This window comes from Camellia sinensis, chromosome 9 (genome assembly GCF_055761805.1).
Source record: "Camellia sinensis isolate YWXY chromosome 9, ASM5576180v1, whole genome shotgun sequence".
Classification (NCBI taxonomy): Eukaryota; Viridiplantae; Streptophyta; class Magnoliopsida; order Ericales; family Theaceae; genus Camellia; species Camellia sinensis.
Genome location: NC_138969.1, coordinates 146,990,914 through 147,011,853, shown reverse-complemented (window position 1 = coordinate 147,011,853; position 20,940 = coordinate 146,990,914). Strand labels below are relative to the sequence as shown.

The window sequence follows — 20,940 nt, the reverse complement described above, 5'->3', positions numbered from 1 at the left end:
GTAACGCCCAAGTCTTGAGGGCGGTCAAAAATGAGGTGTCTACAAGGATGAGTTATAAGTGGCCTTATTTTGGCTTGATTAGTGTTAGCTTAATTCAATGTGATTAAGGTTAAGTAAGCTAACTTAATTCTATTTAATTTATCCTAATTATTTGATTTCGAATCAAAATCTAATTAAACTTACCATAAAATTCTAAAAATTCTAAATAACACATTAACCTAGTCAATTTTATGTTCGGATGCCGATAAGGCTCTCAATTCTCATATCGAAATAGAATTTCAGACATATATTCCTACAACAGACAGATTGAAACACAAATAACACATAAAATGCACAATTAATTCATAATTTCATCCTAAACACTTACTAAGTAGTCTTAATTAAGGATTAGTAGCTAATTACGAACTGAGGTTGTTACATGAGGCCTGCTATCAAAGCTTCATATTCTACCTCATTATTACTTGCTTCAAACTGGAAGTGGAGAGCACATTTAAGGTCTTCGCCTTCTGGGGTGGTGAGGATTAGTCTGGCTCCACTTCTTTCCTTCTTGGAAGAGCCATCAACGTTTAGAACCCAGGAGTGGGGGTCAATCTCCTCAGGCACTGTGTTGACTGGTGGAAGAGATAGATCTGGGGTGACATTGGTGAACTCAAGAATGAAATCTACAACGACTTAGCCCTTGATAGATGTTCGCGGTCTATAAGAGATTTCACACTAGCTTAATTCAACAAACCATTGCATGAGCCTGCCAGAGGACTCCGGTTGTTGCATGACCATTTTCAAAGGTTAGTCCATGAGAACCACAATGGAATGGGCTTGAAAATATGGTTAGAGTCATCTGGAGGCGATGACTAGAGCCAATGCCAAATTTTCCAACAGGGAATAGTTATGCTCTGTCCCCCTGAGCACTCGGCTGGTATAGTAAACCGGGCACTGGACTGAATCTTCTTCTCTGATCAAGGCAGCACTAACCACGGTATTGGAAATAGCCAAGTAAAGAAAGAGTGTCTCCATTGAGATTGTCTGAGAGAGGAGAGGAGGATTGGCCATGCATTGCTTCAGTTGTTGAAATGCCTCATCGCACTCATCGTTCCAAGTAAAAGCTTTCCTAAGCACTTTGAAGAATAGAAGGCACTTGTCTGTAGCCTTAGAAATGAAACGATTGAGGACGTCCACCTTGCCAATGAGTCGTTGGACCTTCTTTACAGTTATGGGAGATTTCATTTCCACTAAGGCCTTGATTTTCTCTGGATTGGTATTAATTCTCCTGTGACTGACCATGAAACCCAAAAATTTGCCAGACCCTATGCCAAAGGCACATTTCTTTGGGTTTAGCTTCATCTTGTACTTGCACAAAGTCTGGAAGGTCTCTCGCAAGTTTGATAAATGATTTGATGCAAGCTTGCTTTGTAAACTCCATGTTCCGACCTATCTAGTTTTTAAACATAGCATTGACCAGTCTTCGGTAAGCGGCCCTTGCATTCTTCAAACCAAATGACTTCACACGGTAATGGTAAGTCCCCCGGTCGATAATGAATGATGTGTGCTCTTGGTCTACAACATGCATCAAGATCTGGTTGTAACCCAAAAAAGCGTCCATAAAACTGAGCATCTGATGGCCTACCGTTCCATCAATCAACAGATCTATTCTAGGCAATGGGTAGCTATCTTTCGGAAAGGCTCGGTTAATGTCTCTCAGTCAATGAAAATGGGAAAGAAGGTAGAAACGTATGGTTTAAAGTGTGGACATGAAAAATTATTGAGGGCTCGGTTGATTTTTATAACAACAAGCTGTTACCAACCACATACTTTTAGTACTAAAGGTCATACCCAGTACCCAAGGCTCTTGCTTACAACACAGCTTGGAAAAGTTAGTATGTAGTAGTGTTACCTCTGCGTTTTGGATGGAGAGGCCAATTCACATGACTTTAACCCGTGCCACAAGGTTAGGTCTAGGTAGCACTAGTCATCGTGCCAGGTCACGATCTCTATAGTACTAATATTTATTAGTTCAACTATACATTGTTGATACGCCTATACTCTTTCTTCCCTATCCTTTGGATTTCAATTGATTACACTTTTGGGCCAGATAAATCTAATGAAATTTCTTATTCATAAGGTATATAGTTAATATGTCTCTTACATCTCTTATTATTTTTGTGTAAGTAGAGAAGCCAAAGTCAAGAGCAAAACTAGCAAATAGGTGTTCATTTAATATATGCATTTTATTTCATCCCTTCATGCACTGCAATTGTTTCCATGCCATGTATTCAATATCATCTTAGCCTAAATCACACTAATAGTCCACAGTAATGGAAAGATCATAAAAACAAAAAGAAAATAAAAACCACCACCACCAAGTAACACATTGTATATGCAGACACAAAATGTAGGACCTGTTATTTCCACCTCAGAATAGAAAAAAAACTGGTTGTTCTCAGTTGAGGTGCCTTTGGAAGTCATATATAGATAGATCTTCAGCTGTTCGAGGTTTACTTGCTTGCAAATGCAAGTATGATGATAAATTGATAATTATTGATCCATTCACATAGGGTTTGTCCAATTTGAAAATTGCAGAACAGCTCTGCCTTGGATTAGAGTGTTAATAATGGTGGAGTTATATTTGTAAATTATTGAAAATACGTACTGAGTTGAAGTTTAGGAGAACTTGCTAACTTCTAAAGGCAACGAGGTAAATGAGGCTAAAATGATGAGTTAGAATGCACAAGAGTTGAATATTAGGGTTTGGGTTAGAGAGAGAGAGAGAAAGAGAGAGAGAGAGGGAGAGAAGAGAAGATGGTTTGACTAATTGGTTTAGAGTTGTGAAAATCAACCCTACTCCAACAGTATATATTTCTATGAAGATATTTTACAATATGACTATAGTACCCTCAACTAATAAAATAATAACATAATAACATATGACTATTCTAACACTCTCCCTCAAGCCAGAGTATAGAGATCAAACATGCCCAGCTTGGTAGATAAGCAATGAAAGGAATATCGAGCCAAGGGTTTGGTGAGGATATCACCCAATTGATCTTTAGAACAAACATAAGGAGTCACAAGTTGCTTTTTCAGTAAGAGATCGCGAATAAAATAACAATCAACTTCAATATACTTCGTACGTTCAATAAAGATAGCAGCCTGATTATCATAACACATACTCATAGGAGTAGGAACAAGAATACCAAAATCCTGTAGAAGATAGTGAACCCACAACATCTCAAAAGCGGTATGGGCCATGGCATGGTACTCAATCTCGACACTCGAACGAGCAACAACTGTTTGCTTCTTGCTACGCCAAGTAACAAGATTACCACCAACGATAGTGCAATAGCCTGAGGTAGAACGGCGATCAGTCTGACTACCAGGCCAATTAGCGTCACTAAAACCAGTGACAGACAAGGAAGAAGATGGACGATAGAATAGATCATGACTTGGGGCACTCTTTAGATAACGCAAGATATGACAAACAGCTTCAAAATGAGGGTTGCAAGGAGCATGCATAAACTAACTAACCACACTGATAGCATGTGTAATATTAGGATGAGTGACAGTAAGATAAATCAATTTCCCAACTAAATGACGATAACGGCCAATATCAGGAAATAAGTTGCCAGTATCACTATCCAATTTAACATAGGAGTTCATGGGAGTATCACTCGGACAAGTACCTAAGAGGCCAATCTTAGAGAGAAGATCAAGTATATACATGCGTTACGAAATAAACAACCCCCTAAGAAGACTGAGCAACCTTAATCCCAAGAAAATAGCGAAGATGACCCCAAGTCCTTAGTGTGAAAGTGCTGATCTAAATTCCGTTTTAAATCAGCAATATCGGTGGAGTCACTGCCAAAAATGATGATGTCATCCACATAGACAATGAGAACAATACTCCCAGTAGATGAGTGGTGAACAAAAACAAAATGATCAAAAGTGGAACGGCAGAACCCATATGAAAGCACAACTCCGCTGAAGCGATCAAACCAAGTACGTGGAGATTGCTTGAGACCATACAAGGCCTTCCACAATTGACAAACCATATGCTCACTTTCGAGAACAATATAGCCAAGCGGCTGATCCATATAGACCTCCTCTTGGAGATCGCCATGAAGAAAGGCATTATTTATATCAAGCTGATATAAAGGCCAAGACTAACTAATGGCAACAGAGAGGAGAATCCGAACAAAGTTAAGGCGAGCCACATGAGAGAAGGTCTCCAGATAATCAACACCATAAGTTTGTGTGTAGTCTTTGGCCACCAAGCGGGCTTTAAGCCACTCAACAGTACCATCAGGAAGATACTTGACAGTATAAATCCAACGACAATCGACACTAGGTTTCCCAAAAGGCAATGAAATAAGTTCCCAAGTCTAATTCTGATGAAGAGCACTCATTTCCTCATCCATAGCATGCTTTCAACCCAATATGGACATAGCTTGCTCATAAAAAGATGGAATAGGAACACAAGACAAGCTACAAGCAAAGGAGTGAAGACTAGTGGAAAGAAGATCATAAGAAACAAAATGGGCAATGAGATGTTTGGTGCAAGCACGTTTACCTCGGTGCAAAGCAATGGGAAGATCAACAAAGTCTAGAACGGTAGGAGGGCCAGGAGCCTCTGACAAAGAAGATGAACTGTTCGGGCCATAAGAAACAATGCGATGAGTTTGGGACCACTGATAAACTTGGAGAGGTGATGGAGGTGAAAAAGAGGGATCTACACTGGTGGTGGGTGAAACAGAGGATGAGGAGACGCAAGGCACTAGAAAAGGTAGGTGTGGGAGAAGCTGGCTCCCCCTCACGACAAGATATAAGATTGACTAACAACTGCTACCCAGACAAAGAAAAAAATGGGGTGGACTCAAAAAAGGTAACATCAGCACTGACAGAGAACCGACGCAACTCAGGGTAGTAACACCAGTAACCTTTTTGAGTACGAGAATACCCTAAAAACACACACTTAGGAGCACGAGGAGATAACATGGACAAAAGCCACACAACCAAAAATACGAGGAGAAAGAGGAAACGAGGAATAGTCAGGGTATAATTGAGAGAAGGGAAACTGGTTTTGTAACACAACCAAGGGCATGCGGTTAATAAGAGAGCAAGCAGTGAGCACAACATCACCCCAAAACTGTTTGGGAACGTGCATGTTAAACAATGCACGAGTAACATCTAAAAAATGGCGGTGTTTCCGCTCAACAACACCATTTTGGGGTGATGTTTGAACACAACTAGTCTGATGAATAACACCACGATTAACACAAAAAAGATCCACAGTAGACTGCATATATTCAAGGCATTATCATATCAGAATATTTTAATACGTTTCCCAAACTGAGTAAAGATTTCATTATAAAACTTGAAATTATTTGGGGTAATTCAGACCGTTGCTTGAGTAAAAACAATCAAGTCATCCGAGAGTAATCATCCACAAAAATAACAAAATAAAGAAAGCCATTAATAGTGGATGTCCGAGATGGACCCCATATGTCTATATGGACTACGTCAAAAGACGCAGACACACGACTAACACTACGACTAGGAAAGGAACTATGGTGGTACTTGCCAAATATTTCATTTTTTAGATACATCTAAGTAAGGTGCATCTAAAAAAGTAAAAAAAATTCTTAAAATTTTAAAAATATTCACTCAAAACAAAAAAAAACACAAAAAAAACAAAAGACTCAATTTTCAGAAAATTGAATCCAGAAAATTGAAACCAAATTATTTTTAGTAGATTGTATAAAATTTGTCATTGTATGAATCACGGATTTAGAGCCTTGTTTATCTTGTTTCTTAAATTGTATCATGAATATATTATATATACATGGCATCTACCTCATTCATAGGTGAGTCAAACACATTCCTTTCACTCTATTTGGTATCATTTTGAGTATGTCCATATTTAAAATAAATCTTGGTCACACAATGTATTTTTACCATAGATTTTGTATTCTAATTTTATGCACCTAACACTACTCTAATCACTCAAATTGCGAATGTACATGTAAACAATATATTTACGAGTAGCTAATCTCCAAGTGAATTGCTTTTAGATGATTTATATTTTAATCAATAGATATATTTTTTAAATACAACTAATCTAGATGTTTCTAAAAGTTTTAAAAATTAACTAAAATATAAAATAAAAAAAATTGCCAAAAATATAAGAAAATTCAAACAAAAATCTATGTGTGTTTTTAGACAGGTAATGAAACGAAAATAAAAGTCTTTTTATAACTTTGATGCGTCAAACGCAAATGGCAAATTATTATTTTCTCATCAAAATTTTCTTTAAAGTGGTTCATCAATTTAGACTTGTCCACAATAAAATTTGCTAATTTTATTGAAAAACCAAATTTCAAAAGTCACAAATTGGGGTAACAAATTTGTATTTAAGATAGCAAAGTACACAGTTACTACTTAAATTTGCTACCTCATTGGGAAAAGGGTTTGGTTTCCTCCAATCCGTGATCGGCCTGGAGGGTGCTGTTGGGCTCATGGGAGCCCACCACGGGTCCCGTGTCGATAATCCGATCTGTTCAACATGTAGAACTTGTCGATTACTATATGCTTATAAAAAATCACATTAATCGGATATCGATAGCTGTTTCATCAAATCAGATTTCTGTCAACCGTTTATTTTTTACTGTCCATTTTTTATACAAAACTGATTTGATCACGTAGTTTTTATTATCCGATCAACATGATTTTTTACAGGGATATAGTACTTGATGAGTTCTACATATTGAACAGTTCGGATTATCGAAACGGGACCTGTCACAGGCCCAACAGCATCCTTCAATCCAATCACAGACTGAAAGGTGAGCAAGGATCCTCTAGAGTTTTTTTTTTCTAAAGTTTCCTAGAGTGGTGCATTATGTGGTTGAGATTTAATGACAAGTCACATCAATTTTTCAGCATTAAATCTCAACCACACAATACACCACTTTAGGAAACTTTAGGAAAAAAACACTCTAGAGGATCCTTGGTGCTGAAAGGTAGCCAAACCCTTGGGAAAATAAGCATTTCCAAGAAAAGGAAAATTGCAAATACACTGGAGGCTTTGAATAACAACACACTTGCTGTCTGAGAAAGAAGAATAGGCAAGCGACCACGGAAGACAGGAGTAGCTATTTTTGTAGTTGTCGGGAGCCAATCCGAGTTGTGTGGTATTGTACTGTACTACCCATTCGAGAACAGCAGGGACATGAGTTTGGACAGCCTCACTGAAATTCTTGTTCACACCAATCAACACTTGTGTTTGGGCATCTACCAAGAACGTATATACACATGATGTTTGGACTCCACCTCCACTCTGAGTATTGTTGTTTGCGCTTCGCAAATTCACCTTGTAGCCCTGCAGGTACTGCACATACAGTGAGATTTCGACAGCGTAGGAACTAATATTAATATTATTAATAGAATCGCAAGTAGACGAGCAATTGGTAATCCTTTTGTTGTCCACATCAGTCAATATGGCCTCCTGGTTGTTGCAATTCATTCCCGTGGGCATGAATACATTAGTTGTTTCTATAAAATGAAAAAGGGCTAAATCTTAAATCAATGCTTAAAGTTGAGTTTACGTTGTTGTTGATGGGGCAGTTGGGAGATGTTACTGGATTGTTGACTCAAAGGTGGCTTCCATTGAATGAAATTCCCAACACCTCAAGATTGGTCTTTATTAAGTACAGTGCGACTCCGTTGTTGTTGTCACTTGAGTTCTTGCACCCTATGGAGAACCATTCATCTAAGTAATAATTGGCACCTATTCTAAAAGGATATGGAATTCTAACATCTCCGCAGTATTCTGGACAACCAGGTTTCACATAAGAAAGTGCCGATGTTTTTGTCAGCCATAGCAGCAACAGCAGGAGAAGGAGTTTTTCTGCGAAACCATGCTTTTCTTTTCTTTCTTTTCTTTTCTTTTCTTTTCTTTTGTTTATTCTTCGTCTATAGTTTTTATGTTGTTTTTATTTTGCATATTTTATGTTATTTCCCTCTTGATTAGGTAGTAGTGTGAATTAAACAGAGATGTCTCAACCTCTGCCAAATGTTTATATAGAAGAAGTCTTGAGATTCTTCAGCTGTCATAATTGACCACAATCTACACTAATAACAAAAAGACTTCTGTTTTATATCAGCAAAGTAGTTTACTATTGATAAATAATATTTCTCTAATAACAAATAAATAAATAAAGTTTTTTGAGAAATTCTTTAGAGCACGGCATTCCTCACTATTTGATGTGGAACTCCATTTGTGTGAGTGATTTTCCAATCACACTGCCCAACTTAGTATTCAGCTGGAGAACACTGGCAGAATAGATGACACCTGGCTGACCTGCAACAGAAAAAGAAGATTCTGGCAGTGGTTCGTCCACCCGGGGGCACTTCGACGATCAAGTCGGTATATCTCTCAAAGATAATCAATAGTGCTAAATTCACTATTCAGAACATAAATTGCATATCTTCGACCCTCGGGGGTGACTCTCTTTTATAGCTAACTCAACCCTTGTCCCAACAGGAGCCTAGCTCTAATGGACTTAGGATTACTATTAATCTTGGACTCCCAGTAGGATTAGGATAAACTCCCTAAGAGTCTTATCATTTCCCAACTGTAGTCTTCCCCCTTTCTAAGACTCTTGTGCCTTATCTGCTTATCTCGGATTCCGATATCTTCGGAGGTAACCTCGGCCTCGCTGAGATAACCTCGGCGTCATGACTAGGACACGTAGCATCTCGACTGACACGTCAGCGTCACCTTAGCTGCGTGTTAGTACTCAGAAAATATATCCCTACACCATTAAATGTAAGAGTTTGAATCCAATACCATAGGAACCACAACAACAGTCCTTTAGATTACAAATATGCAGAGAAATTTGATGATTTAGGGATAGACTGGCTAATTGCTGGAAGGGTGTCATGGATTAAGGCAACATTGTCTAATTTACCAATGTACTACTTGTTTGCTTTTTAGAATGCATGTAACAGTGGAAAATAGAATGGATAAATTATAAAGATGATTTCTTTGCGGGTGGTTGTGAAGAGATTAATTCGGTGAAATGGGAAAAAGTGACAACAGGAAAAGAGTTTGGCGGGTTGAATGTTATTCCTGTATGACTAAAGAATTCATCCCTTTTGTCAAAATGATGGTGGAGATTCGGGAGAGAAAAAAGGACTCTTTATGGAGGAAGCTTATTGTTCACAAATATAATGGGAATGGGAACGGGAATGGGAATGGGAATGAATGATCGATCCCATTACTAATGAGAGAAGGTGTTATTTCTGGTTTATGGAAAGGAATTGTGGAGGTTGGCCAGAGTCATATGATTGATAGAGTTGGGAAAACGTTAAAATGAAAACTTCAACTTAAAACTGTAAAACAGATTGCAGATAAGGTTTTGGAAGGATAAATGGTCTCATAATTGTTTCTTCAAACACAGATTTTCTGGACTTTTTAAACCTTCTTTGCAAAAAGATTGTAGAGTATTGCTGAGGTCTGTTCGTTTGATGAGAACAACAACATAGTTTGGGATTTCAGATTTAGAAAATCTTTATTTGATGAGAAAAAAGAGAATCATGTGGAATATTACTCAACTTATTGGAAGCAGTCCAATTGAGACTCAATTCTGAGGACAACTTAATTTGGAAGAGAGGCAAAGATGGTGTTCATTATTTTATTTTTTTTTGTCAAGTCTTTCTGCGATTTATATCGCACATGAGGAATCAACTAAACATCCTCTCCTTTTATGTAACCTCGCTCGGAAAGTCTAGACTGAGATTTTGAGAGTGGTGGTTTATGTGGGGTTACTCCAATTTAAAGAAACAAATATGGAAATAACTTTTCTTTGCGACTATTTGAGACTTTATGGACTACACAGGAATGATATCATCTTCAATAGAGCTCAATCTAGTTGGATTAATGTTGTGGATTTGATCAAGATCAGAGCAGCTTTTTGGGTATTTGATCAAACAAATGAATCCAGTTTGTTCTTGGTGAATGATTTTGTCAATAGAAAATATGGTATAGAAAACTACTATTATTGCCAATCCAAAGCATAAGTAATTAGTACATATGCTTGTAACATTACATACTAGTACATAATTAACATTTGAATAACAAATCTTTATGGTAAATATCTAGCATGGACAAGCATTATATGTATAGTTTATGCCAACTACATAGTATGCAATAGTGGTCGGACATCAAACGATAAAGCTGTGCCACTCCCACTATCTAAAAATGCCCCTGTTGAGGTTGAAGCAACATCCAAAGCCTCTCAGTCAAATCAGTTGTACTGTATTCAACTTCTTATAGTGTTGGTGAATGGTTGAACTTCCTTGTGACATTCTAATTCCTTCCAACTCAACTGCTACATCTTTCATTGTAGGCCTCTTCTTTCCATTCAAGTTTAGGCATCTTCTTGCGAGGTGAGCAACAGCAATCATCTCTTCTCTCTGACCCTCCTTGAGAATCCGTGGATCAAGAATCTCAAGTAGACAATTTTCCTCCATTGATTCCATAAAATGTGTGACTAAACTCCTGCTTTCTTCGGATCTAGTGGAAAAGATTGGTTTTTGCCCAGTTAAAAGCTCAACAATAACAACTCCGAAACTATAAACATCACTTTTATCAGTAAATTGGTTCGATCGAAAGTACTCTGGATCAAAGTACCCAAATGTCCCCTGTACTCGTGTGGTCAAATGAGTATTATCAACATCAATCGATGTTGAAGTTCCAAAATCAGAAACTTTTGCTTTATATTTATCATCCAAGAGTATGTTGGTTGACTTCATGTCTCGATGATATATGGGTATGGAAGCTGCATAATGTAAGTAGGAAAGAGCTCCAGCAACTTCTATGGCAATCCGAAAGCGCATCTCCCATGAAAGTGGGAACTCCTCGTTTGGATCATGAATATGTTGAGAGAGTGTTCCATTTGGAATGAACTCATATATTAGCATTGGAACTTCTGTCTCTAAACAACAACCTAAGAGCTTGACTATATTCCTATGGACAATTTGTGAAAGAATGACGACTTCATTGATGAATTGCTCAACTTGTCCCTTGGCGACAACCTTAGACTTTTTAACAGCTATGATTCTTCCATCTGACAACATGCCTTTGTAAACAGTACCTGTTGGAAAATTAATTGAAAGTAAGTGGTTGATTAAAAAAATTTAGAAAAATAAACAATAAAGAAATCTTATTGAAATTAGAAAAAACAAAAATCATAAATTTTGCTGCAAATCAAATCCTGGATTTATGAAATAGCATAACTACTTAATTATGGTTAAATTAATTAGGAAAGATTGCATTTGATTTTTCAATAAAAATATTATGACAAATATTGGCTCATACATGCTCACCATGCTATACAAGTCCAATACACGTGTCTGTATGTATAGGTAAATATATCATACGAGTGTTGTGCTAACTTTTGGCATAAAAAATTCATAGTGCCCTCATATTCTTGACCCTTATCCAACCCAAAGGAGGATCCGTGTATAAAAAGGTCTCAAAATGTTTGGTAAGAAATCAATGCAAGATAACAAATTAGTTGTAAGCTTTAGATAATGAAAGGATAACAAAATTGTACCTTGGCCTCCTTGGCCGAGAATACGATCTTCATGGTAATGATCGGTGGCTTTCTCCAACTCCTTCGAATTAAACAATTTGATTTTTTCACTGCCATCACTTGAAGATAACTTGTGTTGTAGCAAGAAACCACCATTTCGCTTAAAGAAATTTTCCTTGCGTTGCTTGTCATTTATTTCGCGTTGCTCGTCATTTATTTTCTTCATTATTTTCTCCATTATTTTGTACACCCACCAAGAAACAACAAAAAGACCTGTAGAGAACTCAACTCCAGAATCAATACATATAGAACTCAACTCTAGCAAAAATTTTAATTATTTTTTAATTTTATAAAGTCATGTGTAATTCATAAAATGAAATGGATGGTATATATATTTAAAGTTGATGTTGTGTGGACATACTCAAAATGTATCAACTCTATACACTTTATTTTTCTGAGTACTAACAAATTTACTAAAAATCTATCCTTACATAAAAAAATAAATAAATAAATAACAATAAAACCGGACATTTTTTTGTAAACATAACTTATGCTGAATTATTTGGCCACAAAATTTGAAAGAAAGAAAAAAAAGAGAGCTGATTTTAAACTCTACCAAGATTATGGTTGTCAAAAGCAATTGTATATAATATTTATTTTGTTGAAACAATAACATTAATTTATCAGAATTATTTATTTGTTTGTGATTTAAAAATTTTAAATTACAGAAGTTATTAAAAATGAATGATAAATATTGATACGGGGCTTTGTTCTTATTTTAATTGAGCTCTCCGTTAGTGAACAGTGAGATTGATCCCCGAATTAGTTGGTCCATTAGGTTGGATACTAAGTTATGATAATCGGCTTATTTGGTGCAATTTTTTGAAAGTTGAAAATTGATAATCAAAAATCCAAATAGGCATGTCTCCTTCTTCCGGAGTCGAAATTAGATCAATTTTGTGTCTAAACTGAAGCCTCGGAACTAAACTTTCTAATGGTTATAGCCTTACATCAAGATTCAAAACGTGAAGACAGAAATGAGTAAAAGAGTGTAGACTAATAAAAAATAAATATTTGAATTTGGAGTTTTTATTGGAGGGTGTTGTTCGGGCCCGTGAGGGTCACCATGGGTCTCATTCTATGATCCGAACTATTTATTTTGTTTTGATAGTTCGTGTATATCATCTACATAAAAAATTAAATCGATCCGATAATTATAATATATTCAATTTATTGCATTTGTTACACACAAAAAAAAAGGCCTATTTTTAAAAATACAATTGTAGTTTATTTTTTTGATAACAAATGTAATAAATTAAATAGGATATGATTATTAGATTTACTTAAATTTTTTATATGGATGAAATATACAAAGTACACGGCACAATGAACGGTTTGGATTATTAAAATAGAACTCGTGATGAGCTCACGGACTTGAACAACATCCTACAATCAAGAATATGGACTAGAGGGAATCCACTTCTAAATATTTATGTTCTCGTTTCTTTGTAATCAATTTTTTTTTTTAAATTTACTTAAATTATTTTTATTTCATAGATTATACACATAAACTATACCAAATACTCCATCATACAATTTTAAAAATAAAATAAAATAAGTTATAAACAGCTTCATAAATTACACCAAACAATCCCTCAATTTCTATGTTTTTAAACACTTGGAAGGAAAATGAGCTTACTAAAGATAGTCCTCGCATTTGGCTTAGGAGGTTTAATTGACGTATCTGCATACAATCGCAATATCAGAAATTTAAAGTAGTTATCAACCAAAAAACAAACTTTACAAATTGCTGGACAATAATCACTCTAATAATAGCCGTGTGTGATTAACAAGATTAATAGTGAGCAGATTAATAATCTCATGCATTACTATATGATTAGTTATTCAATTAAATTAGTAAAATAACTATTTATTATGTATTTATTTATTTATTTATTTCATACTTGAAATTATGATTCTCAATCAAACATGAGATTGTGAGTTTATATACTAACAATCTCAATCCTATATTATAATCCTTATAATTAAACATATCCAGTGTAGTTGAAATTAATTTAAAATATGTTATGGATCATATTCAATCACTCATCCACCCCTTCCTCAACCACCAACACCACCACCACACACCACTATCACTATAGAACGACTTCAAATCTACCCTTTGTCAAAAAAAAATTAACCGTTTGATTTGATTTGATTAGTTACCTCCTAAATAAATAAATAAAGGAATAGAAATATCCCAATTAGTTGGTTGGTTGGTTGGTTGACGTAGATGGGTTGAGAGAGCATAAGACGTACCTACACATCCATTGGAAAAATAAGGATTTCCATAGAAGGGAAAATTGCAAACGCACTGGAGGGTTTGAACAACAACACACTTGTCGAGCAATGAAGAATCATACATGTCCGACCCAATTGGGAGAGAAGAATAAGCCAACGACCCCTGAAGACAGGAGTAGCTATTTTTATTGTTGTCGGGAACCAATTGAAGTTGTGCGATATTGTGTACAACCCAATTGAGAACAGAAGGGACATGAGTTTGCACACCGGAGAAGTTGTGTGATATGGCCCCCTGGTTGCTGCAATTCATGCCCGTGGCCATGGATACGTTGTTTATTTCTGAGAAGCGAAAAGGGCTAGATCTCAAGTCAATGCTTAAAATCGAGCTTGCGTTGTTGGGGTTGAGGTTGAGGTTGTTGCTGCTGTTGTTGTTGATGTGGCAGTTGGGAGATGTTACTGGATTGTTGACTCGAAGGTAGGTTCCATTCAATGAAATTTCCAGCACCTCAAGATCGATCTTTATTAAGTAAGGTGCGAATCCCATGTCGTTGCTGCTTGACCTCTTGCACCTTATGGAGAACCATTCATCTAAGTAACAGTTGGGACCTATTCCAAAAGGATATGGAATTCTAACATCTCCGCAGTATTCTTGACAACCAGACCTCGCATGAGATTGCGCCGATGTTTTTGTCAGCCATAGAAGCAACTGCAGCACAAGGAGGAGGCAGAGGGGGAGTAGGAAGGAGGAGGAGGAGCTTTTCTGCAAGGCCATTTTTTGAGACAGAATTGTTTGATTACCCGTTTGTCTTTCTATTTTACGTTTGATGCTCTCGATTTTTGCTTGCCGGAGAAGACGGAGTTGAGGCCTGATTTTTCGATCACCAGAGAAGACAAACGGGTTTTTGTGCAGCCCTATTCAATTGATTATAATTTATTTTATATTATTTAAAAGGACATTAATTTAGACCCCCTTAAAACACTCACCCCACAACCCTCTCACACACATGGAGGTTGGGGATTGGGTGAGAAGAAAAAAAAAAAAAAAAAAAAAAAAGTTGACCAATCAAAACTAAAGGAGGTCAAGGGGTGACCCCAAAGGGGGTCTCAACCTTTATTCTATTTAAAATTGTAACGGTGGTTAAGTTATGGGAAGTTTTAACACTCTCTCTCTATGGTATGAAATAAACTATCTGATTATTTTTTTATTATACATGACGTGTCAATACTTGATAAGATGTCCATAAAATTGGTATTCACGGCGAGTTATGCTAGGAACTCTAAATAAATTATCAATTTTTTTATTAAATCTCTCCCATGGTGTGGGACTCACACACATATAATTTGTGTAAGTTTCATAACCATGTAAGAGGTTTGATAAAAAATTTAATAATTTATTTAAGATCCATAGCATTTTCCATTCACGGCACATCCGTGAGAAACTTCAAGTTTGGGGTACTAATAAGTACACACTTTTTATCTTTTTATCTTTTTTGAGTCATATCACATCTCTACTTTTCTTTACATCCTTTCGTAAAAAATTAAAAAGTGCAATTATTTAGATCATCCCAAACAATGAGATGAAAATGAAATCCTTAAATAATATTCAGGGATAATATTTAGGGGTTTTGAGATGATTTAAATAAATATATTTTTTGACTTTTATAAAAAGATGTATAAAAAAATATAGAGATGATGTGACCCAAACAAATGTACTTATCTAAATAAGTGTACATATTTAGGCCTATTTTGGGAGGATGGTAAAAAGTAGCTTTTTTGCTTTTAACCAAGCTTTAGGCTTTTTTAGACAAATGATTTCGGAAGTTAGTAAAAAGTTGTTTTTGGCTTTTTTTTATTAATATTTGTTTATGATGTCAAATCATAATAAAATGACCAAACTACCCCCATTAATTTAAAATATTTACAACTTCAATTATGTAGCACATTTTGACTCATGAGGGATAGAATTGTAATTTTATCAGTAGCTAAAAACCAACTTCCCAAATGAAAAAAATGCAAAAAAAGTCAACTTTTAACTTTTACTATAAACCAAAAAAAAGTTGCTAGAAGCCAACTTCCCAAAATAGCACTTAGTTTATGCCAAATAGTACCTCAATGTAAAATATCCTCCACAATTTTAGAATGAAAAATATCACAATCTATTTATCAAAAAAAAAAAAAAATGAAAAATATCACAAACTGACAAATACATCCTCTATCTGTCCCATTTTATTGGTCTATTATTTTATTTTATATTATTTCAAAATATATGTCCACTTTGAAAAATCAAAATTTAAAATTTAAAAATTTTCAAAATTATCCCTTATAAAGTAATTATAAATATATTTAAAAATGAGAATAAAAAGATATTTTTTAAATTTTATCCTTTAAAATTTAAATTTAAAGTATAATAATTATGTCCCCTTCAAAAATTTAAGGGCTGGTTTCGGATATTTAAAAAAATTCAAAAAGCCAAAAAATTACTCAAAAAATTAAAAAGTTATCACTATTCACCAAAATAAAATAAAATAAAATAATTTTACACACAAATAATTACAACTCAGTCTGAACCGTTCCACAGACGGTTGCTGAGTTGCTGAAATGATTTGGAAAAATTGCACAGGTGGGGTGTACAAACAACACAGTGTTGTTCGGCCCGTGAGGGCTCATCACGAGTCCCATTTTGATAATCTAAACCGTTCAATACATATAACCCGTCAAGTACTATACATCTATAAAAAATCACGTTGATTGGATATCGCTAACTACATGATTAAATCAGTTTTGTATAAAAAAAATGGATGGTATTATAGTTAACGATTGAAAAAAAACTAATTCGATTAGATAGCTATCGATATCCGATCAACATGATTTTTTACAAGCATATAGTACTCGACGAGTTCTACATAATGAACGATTCAGATTATCAAAATAGGATCCGTGATGGCCCCCATGGACCGAATAGCACCATCTAATGCAATACCTGAAAAGTAGACAACCATTTCTTATCATCAATTCACTCCCCAGACAGTACGGCCTACTGCCTACTGTCCTTATATTCTCCTACACACTAATTTATACAATTTTTTAATACACATTTTTTTGTAAAAAGTCAAAAAGTTAACCCAAACAATCTTATTTTTTTCTCAACTTTTTAATCCAAAAAGTCAAAAAGTGCTCTTATTTAAGACACCCCAAATAACCCCTACATTTCTCAAGGGAATTATCAATTTACGACAGAGGAAATACTACACAACACAAATACACATACCACAAACATGCAAGTCAATCGTGAACTTACTTTATTATAAAGATTGCGGTAGTTTGGTAGAGTTTTGAAATTATGATTTGAGAACAGAGTTGTATTTTGAACTTGTAAGTTTTGAAATTATGATTTGAATGTAAAAAATTTGTTTAGTTATGAATTTTGAAAAGAGTTTTGAATTGAGTTTGGAATATTTGATATGACATATGTTATTTGATATAAAAACTTACAGCTCATAACCAAACACACAACTCAAAATTCTATTAAAAGCTCATAAAAAATTAAAAAAAAAATCACAAATATTTTTATTTAAAATATATAAAAATGACAAGTGCCATTTGCCAAAAATATATATATATATTTACACGGTTCCGGTCAATCGGCCGAACATCTAGGGAGACGTCTGGAAGGATGATTGGATTAGACAAATTTTCCCGCCTAGAAAGAAGTTTTCAAAAATGAATGTGAAATTATAATTTGAAAACTCAAAACAAATATCACACTCAAGTCAATGGGTGAAGATGTATTTACAATTTTCCACACACATTCCACACACAAACGTCAATTTTCCACACACATACGTCAATTGTCAAACTTCATTATAAAGATTGCAATTTTCCACACGGCATATTAATACTATGAAAATAATCTATTTAATAGAAAATTAATTATACATTGTAATGTTATTTTCACCAAAAATGTGCCTTGATATGTTTAAATCCCATAGGTAAGGAGGGGTGAACCAAAAAAATTTGTTTCCATGCAAAAAATATCATAAATGGGGATTGAGTGGACTAGTCTTGTCTCCCCGCTTATCTAAGCCTTCGTTTGGCATGTCAAGCATTTTGATTTTTTGGTTATTTTAGTCATAAAAATACAAAATAAGATTTTTAACCCAATAAGACAAAATATCACATCCAAACCATAATATTTTTATTTTTTCTTTCACAAAAGCCAAAAACCATATCCCAAACGAGATTTTTTTAACTCCATGCTAAAAAAATCAATAAGTCAAAAAGCCAATTCACATCCCAAACGAACCCTAAATATGTTGTATTTTTCATCACAAAGCGAGATTGATATGATTACGTCTATCACATTATATCTAATATTTACTTGTTGGGTACATAAAAAATAATTATAGAGTTAGACACATAATATACAAAAATCAATTTTATCTAAAACTAAAAAATCTTATTATATATATAAATTTTTTTTCTTTTTTTAATATGCCTTGAATGAAATGAAAAGAAGAATTTTCCTTGAAAGTACTGCTCTACTTGCAAAGGTCGTCTTCATTTGAGGTGCAAGATTTAAATTCATAAGTCTATTCGTGTGTTTAAGAAAGTCTTCATATTCATTTCTTCCAAGTACTTGAATCAAAAATCTAAAGAAAATTTTTGTTGTTGAAGTATTATTTGTCACAACTAACACGCACTTTCATATTTTTTAGTTTACTTTTAAAAGTCATCATTTTCTCAAAGTATTTGTTAAAAAATTTGAAAATTAATTTTTTCAATAACAAGAAAATCGAGAAAATTACTTGTGCATACATACATCTTCTATTCTGATCACATCTGCTTCAAATTTATATTTATAAGGATGAATATGTATACAATGTACAAATACATGTGAATGTTATTATGCACAAATCAAGACTGCTTTACCAAAATGTTAATTTAAATAAATAAAAGGTTGTACAAAAAAATAGCATGGCAAATTAAAGTTGATTTAGACCATACCATGCTACAAAATTGGCATGAACTGTCAAAATTGAAGAGCATTATAAGGCTGTCCTCGATTCGGTTTTGGACGGTTTGTGAATCGGTTTAGACTCGTCCGCATGTATGTGATTTGGGAAAACGTCAACCTGCAACCGCCCGTAGTATGGTTTGCGGTTTGTGCAGTTACGGTTTGCAGATGTGCGGACGGTTTGCGGATTGGACTTTTTTCTTTAAAAATTTATTTTTGAGCCTTTTTTTCCCATTTTATAAATATTTATTTTGGGTCATTTTCCCCTTATTTTCTAAAATGCTCTAACATTAATAATTAATGAATTAAAAATTATAAAATTAAAAACACAACAAAATCAATTGCTAATACAAACAAATCATTCAAAATCCTAAATCTAATCATAAAGTAATACAAGCACATATTTCAAAATCATAAATTAGATCATCAATCCCATGCACTATCTATCTATTACCTAACAATACAATTAAAGTAAAATCATTCAAAATCCTAAGCTTACCTAAAAGTAATTCTTCATTAACTTTGATATTCATCCAAAATGCAATCATAAAATAAAAATAAATTATGAGAGATTGAACACTATCCTCCATTCAAACTGGATTACAAAAATTAGAATGAAAATAAAATAAGAACTAAATGATAAATATAATAAAAAAATAATAATTAACAGATTCAATTTCCCCTCCAGAAATAGATTTTTAATTTCCCCTCCAGAAACAGATTTTGGTAAACAGAATTCCATATTCATTAAGGAATTTAAAGTTCCAAATCACACTTCATCGGGGACAAGTTTAGTTATAAAATAATATGAGTATTTATTTAGTTTCAGTTAATATAATACTATTAGCAAATGTAATGTTAGAGTAAGTTCCAAGATAAAGGAAGTCAAGGTCAACAAACAGAAACTGCAGTGAAAGTTCATGCCAATCAAGTGACGAGAAAAACACCTCCTTCATACATATTAGTGCAAAGAAATTTCATGACTTGACTAATAGATAAAGAAAGTGGCAGAGAAATTTGTGTTGTAAATAATATAATATTCCTCAAAAAGAAGAAATTCAAAAAAAAAAAAAAAAAAAAAAGAAGAAAAGTAACACCGAAATTTCTTTCCAGTCAAGTGAGACTAAGACTTGTGTTTGGATTTGTAATAGATGTGAGATGCTAATGTGCACTCAAAAAGGGTACACATATGATATGCATTTTATAACATCATCTTCACAGAGCATGTCTCACATAGCATGTCTCACATAGCATCATCTTCATGAAACAATATTTCTTTCAAATATAAGAATACCCAAGAGCATGTCTCAACCCAAAAAAGGAGCTAAACATCGATTCAAACTTACACGACTAATATTGATCGTCGAAGGTCATTGAGAAAGAGAGAGAGAGATGGTCGAAAGTTGATCTTGCCGGAGAAGGTCACCGATCGTCGAATCGAAGGTCACCGATCGTCTTGCGAAGGTCACCACCGATCTTGCGAAGGTCGATCTTACTGAAGAAGGTCACCGATCGTCGAAGGTCGATCAATCGACTCGCTACAGAGAAAGAGAGAGAGAGAGAGATGGAAGAGAGGCTACGCAGATTAGGGTTTGGTATTTTGTTTTGAGCAAAAATATCTAGATAGGATATAGAAATGAAATCAACGGTTAAGATTAAAAATAAAAAATAAAAAAGTGTGGGCGAGTTCTTGTGGGTGCAGATTAAATCCGCAACCCACAAACATGTCATATTCCAAACTGCATTCTCCTGCATTGTGTCTGCGAAACTGCCTATTTGTATGCGGATTGGGCGGGTTTTGAGGGTCGAATAAACCATTGCCCACCCCTAATTGCACTTAATAGTTTCTAACTTTTATGTATCAAAATCAAAGGAAAAATGATCTACAAACAAAATTGTTATACAGAATTAATCTGAAAAATGAAGTGGCAAGGGCATTCTTGGAAATAGAAGCCATTCTGATGGGCTCTTTCGATGTTAAAATGAGAGGATGTAAAACTGCTATATCATTCTAGATGAAAATTTTGTAAGTTTTTT

At 34.5% G+C, this 20,940-nt stretch overlaps 1 protein-coding gene across 2 annotated transcripts; it reads right to left on the bottom strand.

Moving 5' to 3' along the window:
* Positions 1-10,031: 10,031 nt before the first annotated feature.
* On the bottom strand, positions 10,032-14,833 carry LOC114275745 (wall-associated receptor kinase-like 1). 2 transcript variants are annotated; one of them, XM_082887775.1, is made up of 4 exons: positions 13,908-14,833; positions 13,288-13,332; positions 11,610-11,861; positions 10,032-11,147 (listed from the first exon to the last, which is right to left on the bottom strand). In XM_082887775.1, exons 1-4 carry the CDS (start codon positions 14,659-14,661, stop codon positions 10,294-10,296), a joined length of 1,905 nt encoding a protein of 634 aa, XP_082743901.1. In that variant the 5' UTR covers positions 14,662-14,833; the 3' UTR covers positions 10,032-10,293. The 2 variants fall into 2 exon arrangements, with proteins under 2 accessions (XP_082743901.1, XP_082743902.1); XM_082887776.1 differs by lacking the exon at positions 13,288-13,332.
* Positions 14,834-20,940: the final 6,107 nt, after the last annotated feature.